We start from the raw sequence: 14,430 nt of genomic DNA on the forward strand, positions 1-14,430 counted from the left end.
TTGCATAAGGGAATCGTATTATTGAATTGTGTTCTTGATATCTGTAGATGATCGGTATTTATAATACCTTACAAGAAACCCTAAGCATTAGTAAAACCCTAGGACGTAGCCGTCACTACCAAAACCTAGATAATAGCCGGCCCTAATGGGCCTAACATCCTAATATGTCTTTATCAATAATTTCACCCTACATACATTTCTTCCTTCTCCTCTGCTATGTGTAACTTGTGCTGCAGTTGACCTTTTTTTTGTATATATCAACTTTATTCTGCAGCTCCTATTTTTAGATGATATGTTAGACTTTTTCCAATTGTATATTTGTATTTGTGGTACCTGGTAAAAACACGCAAAATGGTTTTGTGGGCCAAGTACCACTCTGGTGAGTTGTGACTCATTTGATACTAAAAATTACTAATTTTGCCTAAGGATTTTAAAAACCGACCATGAAATTCATGGTTTAGTTTGAATTTTTCGAGATTAATTATCCTTCAAGAATATTTGTCTTGATGAGAAAAAAATTGTGCCCCTTAAAGGAAAATCCTGCTCGCCCCTAGTTGCTGGGCTCGCGAATCTTCGGTGAAGGAGAAGGTGTTGGCTGCTCGTGATGCGTCGAGCCATAGTAGCAAATGTCTTTTTTTCTTTTTTTGGTAAAGCCAATCACAAGAGCGAATTTAATGATGACGGAGTTCCAATTCATCATAACTACCGCCTCCCATAACTTTAATAATTAAACTAATTGACATTTACTGAGTAGCAAGTATCTTGAAATGAGAAAATAATACATGTAACAAAATAGATGGAGGAGTCATTATTATCACACCAAAGAAAAAAGGCTTTCATTAATTAACCATCATGAGAAATGAAGCTTTTAGCAACACCTCAATAGTCCTACAACCTTTTTCTTGTGTGCCCAAACTTGCATCAATTTTACTAAGCTAATACCCTAAACAAAAATAGGGATTAATTAACCTCTTCTAACATAAACCCCAAAACAAATCTTCCTAAAATTACTATAACACAAATATCTGTATAAGACGATTTTACACAAATTTATTGTAAAACAGGTTCTTTTAGTAACCACTTTTACCTATTAATAGGTCAGGGTTGTGTTTTGATCCATTTTACAACTATATAAGTGTAAAAACGCCTCTTATCATAATATAAGTCAACTAGTTCCCAAGGCACTTAGAAGGTTGTATGAAACCTTCCCACTTTTACGTAGCAATTGTTACATTCACATTTAGGAGTCTTTGATTGATATGAAAGCTTGATGTCTTGTAATGTTATTCCATAACATGGCTTCAATGGACTACAATCAAATATCATTATCTCTTCTGAAGATGATGTTCCATGAATTCCCTTGTACATAATGTTGGTAATTTGTATGCCTGAACCCTGATAATAATAATAATAATAATAATAATAATAATAATAATAATAATAATAATAATAATAATAATAATAATGTTCCGAGTGTAATTCCAGAGCAAGTATCGTTACCACCCGTGGCCTGTAGAATGATGTCTTGGGTTGATCCCTTCTTGCTTCTATCGTCCCTCTCGGCCTCTCCTGCAACAATGAACGAACTGAGGGCTTGGCTTTGTGCCAAGCGTACTCACTCCGACGCTCAAGTCAGTAAATTCAAGGGATTAAGTTGTGTAACTTGGCTAGGTATGTATTGTAGAGAGATAAGGGAGATATTACCAGATGAATAGTGTATTTAGGTTTAGTTGTTCGATCCTTTCCTCAATGAAGATTGAGGAGTATTTATAGGCCTTCACCTTTTGTCACGTAGTGGCCAAGTGGCCAAGTGGCTAGCAGGTGGAAAGACTGATCTACCCCTCGGCCGAGGGGACCTATGGCGGGCCGGCGGGCTATGTTGACTCACCGCCGAGGGGTCTTGGATGTGAGTACGTGGGTATGTGTCCCGGCTGGCAGGTTGCCATGCCGAGACCCGAGTTGACAGTAGATGGGTGATCGGCTAAGGCCAGCCGAGTCGTTGACTTCTTTGTGGATATCTTTGACCTTGCTCAGTGTGTTGACTTGGTCAGCGGTGCAGAATATGCCCCATCAATTTGCCCCCAGCGTAGTCTATGCCGTGGTATGGGCTCCGATGTATACTGAGCATATATTCTGCACTAAGTAAATTTCGCAAATTTTCTGTATCGGTGTCTTCTTGTGTATCGGCGTGGCTCTTGTTAGGCCGTACCATATACCATATCCCCCCTCCACATGGATGCGTAAAGGGTATCCGATGTGGAAAAGAACATGACGTTGGCCGAGACCGTGAGAGTCTTAGGTTGACTTTGATTGCCCCCGGCCGGTGCTTCCTGGCTTGGTTTATCGGTAGCCGGCGGAGACTAGATACTTAGGAGTTTGTTGAGGGAGATGAACAGTCGAAGAGATGTGAATGGGCTTGTTGAAGACGCTTTGTCACTGTTGCATTGATTGACATTCAACTGTTGCAACGATTGACATCCCGCGGTTGCATGCTTGACACGTGTGTGTTCGCTGATTGGCTGACGCTTCATGGGCTGTGCCCTGATTGGTCCTTCTTCATGGGCTTTTCTCTATAAATAGGGCAGTTATTCCGTGATTTTGGCCTCCATTTTATTTTCGAAAATTTTCTCTAAAATCTTCATCTCTCCAAACTTTCAAGGGTTGCCTTCTTCTTAATCTTCGGAATATTTGATCCGGCGAGTGTTATTCTTTAAGGTAAACAAGCAAACTTTTTATTTTTCTTGCTAGTAATTTGTTGTGAATCATGTCTTCTGCTGATGCTGGACCTAGTAAACCTGCGTCGGGGGGCCCTAGGTCTCCTTCTCCTGAAGTTGATCCTCAAATTCTGGAGGAATGGGAGGATTCTGACTCTTTTGGTGATCTTGGTGATGATGCGGAAAGGTCTCGTCCGAGTGAGGGGAGACAGTACGTCATGGATCACGGCTATGTCTGTAAGATCCGTCTTGATAGTGCTTGGTCCCGTAAGCTTGCCCGTTGTTCCGGCGGGAAACTTTTTGAGGATCATTTTTTCTTTGGTAGGGGATACGAAATTGTTATCCCTGAGGAGGGTCAGGCCGTATGCTGCCCTCCGCCGGGCTGTACTGGCGTATACCTGCGGCATTTGGAGTACGGGCTCCGGTTTCCGCTGAATGGGTACGTTATGGCCATAATTAGGGCCATGAACGTTGCTGTTGCCCAACTGCACCCGCTGGCCATGAGGACCATAATTGGTTTTGTCTGGCTTTGTCTTTTTAAGGGAGAGGCTCCGACGGTGAATTTATTCCGCCGACTTCATCATCTCAAACCGTCACTCTCTCTCGCGCGTTGGATGGTACGATTGTACAAACGGAGCAGGGTTATGTCTCTGTTGACAAACCCTCTTCTTGCAAGGACTGGCAAGGTCGGTGGGTGTACGTTAAAGTGCCGGATGACTACCACGCCCCGCTCCTTCCAAAGATCGGGTTAACTTGCGGTGTGAGACTAGGGCGGAGCATGACAGATGGGTCACTCGGAAGCATCTTAAAATGGATGCTAGCAGGGTCGTTCTCAAGGAGGATGAGAGGCTGGCAATGAGGCTCTTCGAGGTGGACAAGAGTGGGATGCCGAAAAGATGGATTCCCCCGACGCAGATCATTCTTCAGGATGAGCCGCTCTGCTATGTCGGCCTCATACCGGCCCTAGCACGGGGTGAGTGGGGTCGGTGTGAGGCCCATCGACGCTCTCAATGTTTCTTTATTTTCGAACTTCGATGTATTTCTTCTGCTTGACTCTTGCTTTGTTCCTTTTGCAGACCACTTTGGACCGGACCTATCGAGGATCTTCTTCGGAGAATGGGGTCCGCACAAAGATAAAACCGTTGCTAACTTGCATCCCAAGGCTCTAGCCCATGACCGCAGGGCGTCGCCGAATGATCTTATGGAACAGCGGCTGAAGGTCTTGAGCAGGGAGGAGGCGCAGGCGAGGGTTGTTAGCGGCGTAGTGCGTCGGACGCGGAAAACAAAGTCTTCAGCGGCGACAGCGTCGACACCGGTTCCAGCTCCCATCCCCTCCCCTAAGAAGGTGGAGATTGTTGATATTCCTGATGAGGGGGACTCTGATGCGGAGGGATCTCCTCTTATCTGTAGGAGGAAGAGAGCAGCTTCTACCGCTGGCAAGGAAGTGCCTCCTCCGGTCAAGAAGCCCAAACATGGTACCTACCTAGCTTGTGGCTTAAATTTAGCCGAACCATTAGGTGTTCCTGATAAGTCAATGTTGATACTGATGTTTTAATTGGATTTCTGCAGACCAGCCGCAGTCGGCTATTGCTCACGTTGGGCAGCAGGCGGTGGGGTCCTCTGCACAGGTTGGTGATCAAGGCACCACCGTCAACCCTTCATCCCAGAAGGCTTTCGTCTCCCAAACCGCAGCTAGTGGTCAAATTGTCACCACCGTCCCTTCATCCCGGAAGGCTTCCGTCTCCGAGCTTATAGAGGAGGGCACGAAGCTAATTAGGGAGCTGGCGAAGTGGAACGTGGTTACCAGTGCTCGTCTCATGGAGCAAGAGAAGGCCGTGGCTCGGGCTGTTCATGAGCGTAATGCCACTAAGCAGGTGGCTGCGTCGGCGAAGTTGGGTCTCCTCAATGAGCAGAGGCTCAGGGGAGAAGCTGAGAAGGCGCTCTCGGCTGAGAGAAAACTTAGGGAGGACGCTGAAAAGGAGGTCCTTGCTGAGAGGGCTAAGGCCGAGGCTGCGGCTGCCGAAGCTGCGAAACTGCTGAGGAAATGTGAGCTCGCTCAGGGGCGCGCCGACCTCTACCTCCAGCAGAGGAACGAGTCCTGGGACCTGTTTAAGGCTCAGGCGGTGGTGGTTCGGGGCAAAGAGGCCATCATCAAGCAAAAGGAGGCGGACATCGAGATGCTGCAAACCGGCATGCTTCCCAAACTGTGCGCCGAGTTCCGGGATTTGGCCGAAGATGCTGCTAGGGAAGTTATCGGGGAGCTTTTCCCTCTTGATGGTTCCTTCCCGTGGGACAGGTTCGACGTGCTGCTTGATGAAAAGCTCGAGGCTAAGGAGAAAGTCGCGGTGGAGAAGGCCAAGGAGGCGGTGAAGGCGAAGATGGAGAGGGAGGCGGCCGCGGAGAAAGCACCTCTTGCTGAGAGGGCTAGGGTGGCTAAGGAAGAAGCCGAAAGGATGAGGGCAGCTGAGGCTGCCGAGGCCAAGGCTGAGGCTGCTAGAAAAGCTGCTGGGTTGCCCACTGAAGAAGATGCGGCTTGATGAGAACAAGTTTACAGCAGATCTGTTTCAGCTCCTCACATGCTTCCATGTGCTGCTTGATGAGAACAAGTTTACAGCAGATCTGCTTCAGCCGTCCGGGGGCCAATTACTCAGCCCTTCCTCCCCGCTATCTCTTGGTACATGAACATAATGGTAGTTTTTCGACTTATCCCTGTGGGGACGGCCGTCGTCTGTATTCTTTTCACTTGTAATCTTACTTGTAACTTATCTTCTAATAATAGTTCGTTTCTTTCGCCTTCGGCCTGGCCGAGGTCTTTATCTCATCTTTGTCAGAGTTGTCTTCCGGTATTCCTAATTGAGCGCCCTTTTTGTTTCCGCCTCGGCTTGGCCGGGGCCGTTTTAGAGTGCGTATCTCAACTTTGTTTCAACGCTTCCAAGACACTTCGTTTGTTTTTGCGAGTGTAGTGTGCGATGGCCGTTACTGTCGTGGTATCCGCTTTACGAGGGTGATTGCCGCTTTTGTCGGATTGACCGTGGGAGCCGGCGTTGGTTTCTTGACAGAGGTTGCCGCTCTTGTCGGTATGACAGTGTGAGCCGGCGTCTATTTCTCGATAGCGTGTTACGTGGCGTCTACCACTTGGAGTGACTGCGACGGCGTCAAACCTCTTGGGGTGACTGCCGTGGCGTCTACTACTTGGGGTGACTGCGACGGCGCTAATTTCTTGATGGAGACTGCCGCTCTTGTCGGTATGACAGTGTGAGCCGGCGTCTATTTCTCGATAGCGTGTTACGTGGCGTCTACCACTTGGAGTGACTGCGACGGCGTCAAACCTCTTGGGGTGACTGCCGTGGCGTCTACTACTTGGGGTGACTGCGACGACGCTAATTTCTTGATGGAGACTGCCGCTCTTGTCGGTATGACAGTGTGAGCCGGCGTCTATTTCTCGATAGCGTGTTACGTGGCGTCTACCACTTGGAGTGACTGTGACGGCGTCAAACCTCTTGGGGTGACTGCCGTGGCGTCTACTACTTGGGGTGACTGCGACGGCGCTAATTTCTTGATGGAGACTGCCGCTCTTGTCGGTATGACAGTGTGAGCCGGTGTCTATCTCTCGATAAATAACTGATGGGAAAATTTTGCTTTGATGGAAGGCTTGGATGGTTTTTCATTAGGTAAAAACATGCGTTGGGGTGTCCACAGCTATTTTGGACACCTCCGCAGCTACATAAATTTTTACGAGATTACCAATGCCCTAACGGCTCATCACAGGCACACCTCCCCAGTCAGCCACTAGTTGTATCCATGAGGTCGCCCTCCTGCTGTAAGGACGGGCTTTTTCCTTTTTCGGATTTCTTCGCCTCTTTGAGGGATTGCATGTTGCAACCTCGGGCGGCTATCTGGACGTTGACCACCTCATCCTTCTCGTCTTTGGAGACGAGCTTATGCGCTTCCCCCCGGTCCGAGACATACATCAGTGTTAGGGCCCGGATGGACATCACTGCGTTGGCCTCGCTCAGGGTGACTCGACCTATGAGGACATTGTAGGCGGACGAGCCGTCAATGACCACGAACTCAGCTAGGACGTTTTTAGCCGCGTTCTTTTCGCCGAACGTCACCGGGAGTCTGATTGATCCCAGCGGCACCAGGCCGGCCCCAGAGAAGCTGTATAGGGGGTTGGTGCAGGGACTCAAGTCCTTGATCTTCAGGCCGAGGCCGAGAAAGCACTCTCTAAACATGATGTTCGTGTATGCGCCTGTGTCAACCAGGCACCTCTTGACCAGGTGGTTGGATATGTCCAAATTGACTACAAGCGGGTCGCTGTGAGGGGCGATGACCCCTTCGTAGTCCTTTCTTCCAATAGTCATATCGGGGATGCTTGCAGAGGGGATCCCTGATTTGGGCACAAAGTTGATGGCCTGATATAGCTCGTTTAGGTGTCGTTTGTGCCCATGAGCGGACCCTCCGTTCTCGTTGCCTCCGATGACAACATGAATCACTCCTATCCGCTCGAAGACGGACTTCTTATCTGAGCTGCCGGCGTCAGTCTTTTGGCCTTTTGCAACATACTTGCCGAGGCGTCTTCCATCGGACCGCGAGCCGTTGTTGTCGCGGCGTCCTTCGTCCTGACTGTCCTGCCTGTGACTCTTCTTTTCTGAGTGCTCGGCTTCGCGGGGATCTTCCCAGGTCTTGTGGTAGTCTTCCACCTTGATGGCTTGGTCGGCCAACTTTCTGGCGGCGTCCAGGCCCAGGCCTCCGCTCTTGATGAGCTCGTTTTTTAAGGCTCCCCTTGGGAGGCCCTTCATCAGCGCGAAGGCCGCTAGTTCGGGATTGATTTCCCGAATCTGCTGGACCTTTCCATCGAACCTCTTCACATAGCTCCGGAGAGACTCGCCCCCCTCCTGTCTGATAGTCAGGAGGTCAGATGTCTCTACGGCCTTTCTCTTATTGCAGGAGTACTGGGCTAGGAAAGCGCCCTTCAGGTCGGCGTAATAGTACACCGAGCCATCGGGAAGCCCTTTGTACCAGCTCTGAGCCATCCCATGCAAAGTTGTTGGGAAAATTCGGCACCAGACCTCATCGGGCTGCTCCCATACCGACATGTAAGACTCGAAAGCCTCAGCGTGGTCGGCTGGATCACTATCTCCCTTGTATGACAGAGGTGGCAACTTGAGCTTATTCGGCACCGGGACTTCTAGGACGTAGGCGTTGAGGGGCTGCCTAACCACGTGTCGAACGACACGCGGCGATCGGCTCCTTGCGTCCCTAACCTGGCTCCTTCCCCCGTAGCGGGAGGGGCTCCTTCTTCGACTCGGACTTCTTCTCCAACTCTGCTGAGTCGGACTCCTCTGGCTCCTTCGGGGTGAGCCTCGTTCGTGTGGCGGGGACGCTGTCCTCCCACGAGTGCGGGAAGGACTTAGGTCTACCGCGCCCACTTTGGGCTCCCCAGCGTCTTGACGGGTCGGCTTCTCCTAGTGCTCCGTTCAAATTTCTTGGAGTCACATTTTGGGCCCCGGTCTCTGGACGCTTTCCGCCGCTCTTGTCGGCGTGACAGTGTGAGCGGGCGTACCACTAATTAGGTCTAGGAGCATTTTCAGTTTTGCTACATCAACCACATGTCCCATGATGGTGACCTGGTTGGCTGGCAGCGGCGTGTCGGGTATTGATGGCATCCCGAACTCCGGTTGGATTACACCGCCGGTGGAGGGCTGTATGACTCCGGAGTTGTTGAAAGTATCATCTTGGTAAAATGCGGTTTCGTCGGTTACGACTGCGTCTTGTTGCTTCGACATCTTCTTAGCTTTTTGGGTGGGTTTTTTGTGTGTATTTTTTGTTTGGGAATGAATGTGACTAGCTTCTAGTGTCTCTCCCCACAGACGGCGCCAATTGTTCCGAGTGTAATTCCAGAGCAAGTATCGTTACCACCCGTGGCCTGTAGAATGATGTCTTGGGTTGATCCCTTCTTGCTTCTATCGTCCCTCTCGGCCTCTCCTGCAACAATGAACGAACTGAGGGCTTGGCTTTGTGCCAAGCGTACTCACTCCGACGCTCAAGTCAGTAAACTCAAGGGATTAAGTTGTGTAACTTGGCTAGGTATGTATTGTAGAGAGATAAGGGAGATATTACCAGATGAATAGTGTATTTAGGTTTAGTTGTTCGATCCTTTCCTCAATGAAGATTGAGGAGTATTTATAGGCCTTCACCTTTTGTCACGTAGGTAGGCCAAGTGGCTAGGGTGGAAAGATCGATCTACCCCTCGGCCGAGGGGACCTATGGCGGGCCGGCGGGCTATGTTGACTCACCGCCGAGGGGTCTTGGATGTGAGTACGTGGGTATGTGTCCCGGCTGGCAGGTTGCCATGCCGAGACCAGTTGAATGCCGATGGGGGCCGCATCGGCTAGGGTCATTGCTGAGTCGTTGACTTGCTGTGGATATCTTTGACCTTGCTCAGTGTGTTGACTTGGTCAGCGGTGCAGAATATGCCCCATCAAATAATAATAATAATAATAATAATAATAATAATAATAATAATAATAATAATAATAATAATAATAATAATAATAATAATAATAATAATAATAATAATAATAATAATAATAATAATAGAATCAAGTTATAATCTAGCATTTTGCACCAATTTTTATTTAAAACCGTCTTAACTTAAGACATTTCTCACTCCCGATTATAATAAGGTGGAAATAACATGAGCTTCTGATTTGAGAGGTCTTAAGTTAAAACGGTGACATACACTTTCGATCAAAAACAACATTTTCTTGATAACATGAACTGATGGATACATACACTTTCGATCTGGAGAGCTTTTAAGATAAATTTTTAGTTTTTAAAGAATACATTAGTTAAATATAAAGTGGTTTTACACGTAATAAAATTAATTGTTAACACGAATTTATGGGAATTGTAAGGTAGAAGGATATACCTTGCCATTAGGGCACCTATTACTTTTTTTGACAATCAGGGCACCTATTACTTGGACAATAGTTTTGATCGATTATAATTGGATTGCGGACGTTGGTCATAGTTGCTCCAAGGAAGTAAATATCTTTTACTACCCCTTTTACTAGGGTTGCAAAAGTCTTTATCCTCAATCCATTATCCGTACCCATAAAAGTTACGGATTTTACCGTCACATTTCGTACCAACACACCGTCATCCGATTCACGTCCGAGGCTCCCTATGCTGCTCAATTACAAAAAATTATATTTGAGTAAGTAATTCATTACCATTAAATCCCCCTACTATTATGAGAATAAAAATTCTCTCAGTTTTCCTTCCAAAAGGTATCTAACTAAATAAGGTAACAAGTAAAAATAAAATTCATTATATTATTATCTTTTTAATTATCTTATAATTAAACTATAATCTTTTAATTAAAATTCATATTTATGACTGTTTCATTAAAATTCATAATTTATTATGCAATTATTTCCATTTCATAGATATTATTCTTTATCAGTTACACTCTAAAATTACGCAAACCTGCTTCTTATGTGGTCTTTAACATAATTATTGTCATCACTTACACCCTAAAATTACGTAAATCTGTTTCTTATATTATCCTTCATCAGTTACACTCTAAATATGATGTATATTTTAAAGGACGCAACAATTCAATTTATATGTATTTTTTTAATTAAAACTAAAAATATATTAGTCTAATTATTCGTAAATCGTCTTTTTAAGTGTGTGGTATACTGTTTTTACCTGTTTTTGTTATAAGGTTTATACGTATTTTAATTAGTTTTTACATTTTTACATCACTTAATTGTAATTTAATGTCATAAATTAGTTTCATGCAATGATATAACATTATAGAGTTGATTTTTATAGTAAAGTAAAAATGGTTTAAGACAAAAATAATTTAACTTTAAGTGTCTTTTGATAGTAATAAACTTTCATTTTCTACCTCTTACTAAGATTATATTTGTACATTATAACATTAAATAAAGGTACAGTTAATTTATGCAATTAATTTAATGAGAATGTCTCTTTATAAAATAAAATTAAAAAATACCTTGCTGTAGCATGGGAATCTACACTAGTTATACAGTAAATCAATAATGGTATTATTATTATGGGTTTTCTAACCTATGCCCACTAGGCATAGGATAAGAAACTAAAATAGGAAAGTATTAAATGTATTTTTTTGTGAAGAAAAGTAAAAGTGATGAGATATTACAATTTCCCATGAAAATCTCATTAATACATTCCTTTTTTGGTTTATTAATAATAATAATAATAATAATAATAATAATAATAATAATAATACTTTCCTATTTTATTCTTTTATCCTATGCCTAGTGGGCATAGGTTAGAAAAACTGCCCTTTTTTTTCCACTTCTACCCTTTAATTTAGAAACAAAAAAAATTATACAAAAAAAAAAGATACAATCCCAGGCCATCCCCGACACCCTCCCGCCCCAACTTCATCTTCCCCTTGCTGGCTTGCTCTGACCACTGTTCCCAGCCCTAACCTCCTCACCGAGCGCCGACCACCCTTCCCGTGCCCGTCGACCCCAGCCCTGTGAACGCCGCCGTTGATCCAAACATCTTCTCCCTTCTCCGACGCCGACAACCTTCCTCTTATTCCGTCTTCTTAGACCTTCGTCCTTCTCTATCGCCGATTAGTTGGTTTGGCGGCTGGTGGTGCAAACATTTTGGGGTAGGAGAGGGTGGGAGACCGGTGGTCCATCCAAGTATTTTTGGGGAAATTTCTTTTTTTTTTTTAGGGTTTTTGATTTATCTCTCTTGGTGGATGGGTGAAATGAGAGGGGTAGAGTAGGAATAATGAGTAAAAATGTGCGCGATTAAGTAAAATTGTGTGCGGGATTTAGCAAGTCCCATAATTAATTAGTATGCAAATGTTGTAGTAGATATAGATAGTAAGATCAATTAATTAGAAAGAAAATATTTTATAGTAGTATATCATTTAGACGGAAAATTTAGATAATTGTTAATTTTTTTAGTAGTAAGGAGATTATGGTAAATACATGCTAGTGTTTCGGTCTTAATTATTTATTTACATTTTATTAAAATTATTTTATTTATAATATAAATAATAAAAGAAGGTAAAAAATAACCGAAAGGAACATATTTACAATATTCCTTTCAATGTGCATGCATGCTCTAACAATTACGAGTATTTACATAATCTATCTAAATCAACTTTGACCAAACCAATTTTTGAGGAGTTTGGCATGTCGTCGTTTAACAATGACAAGAACAATGTCACTGAAATGATTCACTGGTCAACCTCAATATGTTTTGAGGCAACAAAGTAGGGAACGTAACCTAAAACAAGCCTTGTTTTAGCAGCTAGTAGGTATGTCTCTTAATATTATATATAGCATTTTTTGCTTTTTAAAATGCACTTTACTTTTATCTTATTCATCCTACATTAGTCCATGGATTTGTATGCGTATTATCAGAGTCGTGCCAATCCTCTCTATATCGTTTTAATTTTATCAGTGATAGTGAGTTTTTAGTATTAATACTATTCTAAATAAAACAGAGTCATTTAACCATAGCTAAACCCATAAACTTCAACTAATTAATAAGAACGCAACCTTTTTTTACTGATATATTCAGTAGTTGTTACATTGTTCATAGTAAATTAGTAAAATAGTAATAATGCAGCTATCAAAGGCGTATATAAAAACAAAAGCCCTTGACAGTTGTGCACTATTTCACCATTGGAGTAATACTTGAAAGACAAAAGAAAAATGTTTCAGAAAAAGAGTTAGTTGATTTTGTTAATTTTGTTGTTTTACTCCCTCCCGAAATTATAACATTGGTTGATATATGCGAGTAATATTTTAATGAAATGTTGCAATTCCGAAGAATCAGGGGGAAAACATTGTGGCTAGAACCAGATAGCCTTGGCTTCAATAAGCATTTCTTTAAGGGAGCCAGTGAGGTGTGCACCAAGAATTTCCTTAGCTGACCCTACAAATTTGCCACCAATGAATACGGCAGGGACAGTGGGTTTGCACCCTAGTTTTTGTAGGGCCCACTCGAGATCCCGACCCGATGGGTCTCGGTCGATCTCGTAAACGGCCGGGCTCGCTCCGAGGTCATAGAACAAAGTTTTGATGCTGTGGCACATACAATCTGAGCTCTTGGCAAATATTACTATTGCCTTTGACTTTGCAAGTTCGTTGACTCTTTCCATTTTATGGTAATTTGTATAAGGAAGTATTCTGATAAGGCTAAGAATGTGTTTGTGTAATTGTGAATTGTGAATCGTGAAGGAGATTGGAGGTTTGAAATCTAATTTATAGGGAGTGGATGATGAAGAGATAGGGATTGTTTGACCTAAAAAAGGAAAAAGTATGGGAATGTAGGTATATCATAAAATATTATTGAAAAAAATATGGGAAGACTTGGTAGATATTCATATTCCTATAGATATTATTTGCATGGGTAATGGATATGTGCATGCGGGTGACACTCATTTTGAGTGCCACCCGGGGCAAAATCGTATTTTCATTCATTATTTTCGTTTCCCTCCAATAATTTTTCAGTTTCAACCAAATTAATGGTGAAGGGTAATTTAGGAACTTCGAAGTTTACAATTAATAACAACTTTTTTTTAGAATAATTGCAAATATTCTCACACCAAATTTTTAATATCATCTGCAAATTTGTTTGTTACAATATGAAGATCCCGATATTTTATCATCAATTAAAAGCATAGCAAGACTCATGAATTTTACAGTAAAAAATATTCCTTTAATGTCTAGTGCGTGGGAAACAATGAAACATTGAGCTTTCAATTCCTCCATGGCTCTATCGTGTGTTTTTGCCAAATAGACTAATTCAGTCTAAATTTTAGTACTACCTTAATCGATGGACTACATTTCGTTTTCAAATTTTAAGTTGATTGTTCAATTGTGATGAAGATTTGTTTTTTCCTCAAAAAGAAAGCATGAAGATCAAGAAATATAATTATTGATGAACAATCGAGTTGATGGAAAACAAAAAAGATGAAGAACACAATACAATAATGAAAATACGTATTTACGGTTCAAGATTTTACTGTACATTAGATTAATGTTAAATAAATTGTTTCCGTGAAAAATATTATTGATAAAATTTAGTTTAATTAGTGTTTAATAAATTTAATTGAATATAATAGATATTGAATAGATAAAATTACAAACCTACCCTAAAACATATGGCGCAAAAACAAAAACTAATACTTTTATTTTTAATTTTTTTAATTTTTTAATTATGATGGCGCCGAGATTCGGTACCACCCGGTGGCGCCCTATCGCCATCCATATACTTAGTGATCTTTAAAGTTTTAAGTTGATAGCGGATTTAAATATTATTTATATTTCATTATATTTTAGTGACAGATCTAAAAAATAGGTAAGATATTATATTCATATATCTCAACAGAAAGAACATTTTCGATATAGCATTTGAAAAACTACTTTTGTGTGGTCAAGCTGACTGTCTCGCGTGGACTACTAATTTTTTATTTTTTTTTATTTTTTTTGCTTTTTGGCAAATCAAAGTTGTGGGTTAGCCAGGTTAGATATTGAAAATGATGACCCGATGGCTGGGTTGAATTGGGCTAACACGACCATGTAAGGAAAAATATATACAAGGAGTATATGTAAAGTATGGAGTATATTTTAATCAAATATATATAATTAAATGGAATAATTAAAGAGACTATTAAATACGGTATATA

The 14,430-nt window shown here is 42.7% G+C and overlaps 1 protein-coding gene across 1 annotated transcript; it reads right to left on the minus strand.

Moving 5' to 3' along the window:
• Positions 1 to 12,301: 12,301 nt before the first annotated feature.
• On the minus strand, positions 12,302 to 12,970 carry LOC141586107 (glutaredoxin-C11-like). Its single transcript, XM_074407270.1, has one exon. It carries the CDS (start codon positions 12,898 to 12,900, stop codon positions 12,592 to 12,594), a length of 309 nt encoding a protein of 102 aa, XP_074263371.1. The 5' UTR covers positions 12,901 to 12,970; the 3' UTR covers positions 12,302 to 12,591.
• Between the last annotated feature and the right edge of the window lie 1,460 nt (positions 12,971 to 14,430).

This window comes from Silene latifolia, chromosome 1 (assembly GCF_048544455.1).
Source record: "Silene latifolia isolate original U9 population chromosome 1, ASM4854445v1, whole genome shotgun sequence".
In the NCBI taxonomy this organism is placed as follows: domain Eukaryota; kingdom Viridiplantae; phylum Streptophyta; class Magnoliopsida; order Caryophyllales; family Caryophyllaceae; genus Silene; species Silene latifolia.

Coding starts and splice junctions, on each gene's coding strand:
- LOC141586107 (XM_074407270.1), bottom strand. CDS start 12,900: ATGGAAAGAGTCAACGAACTTGCAAAGTCAAAGGCAATAGTAATATTT.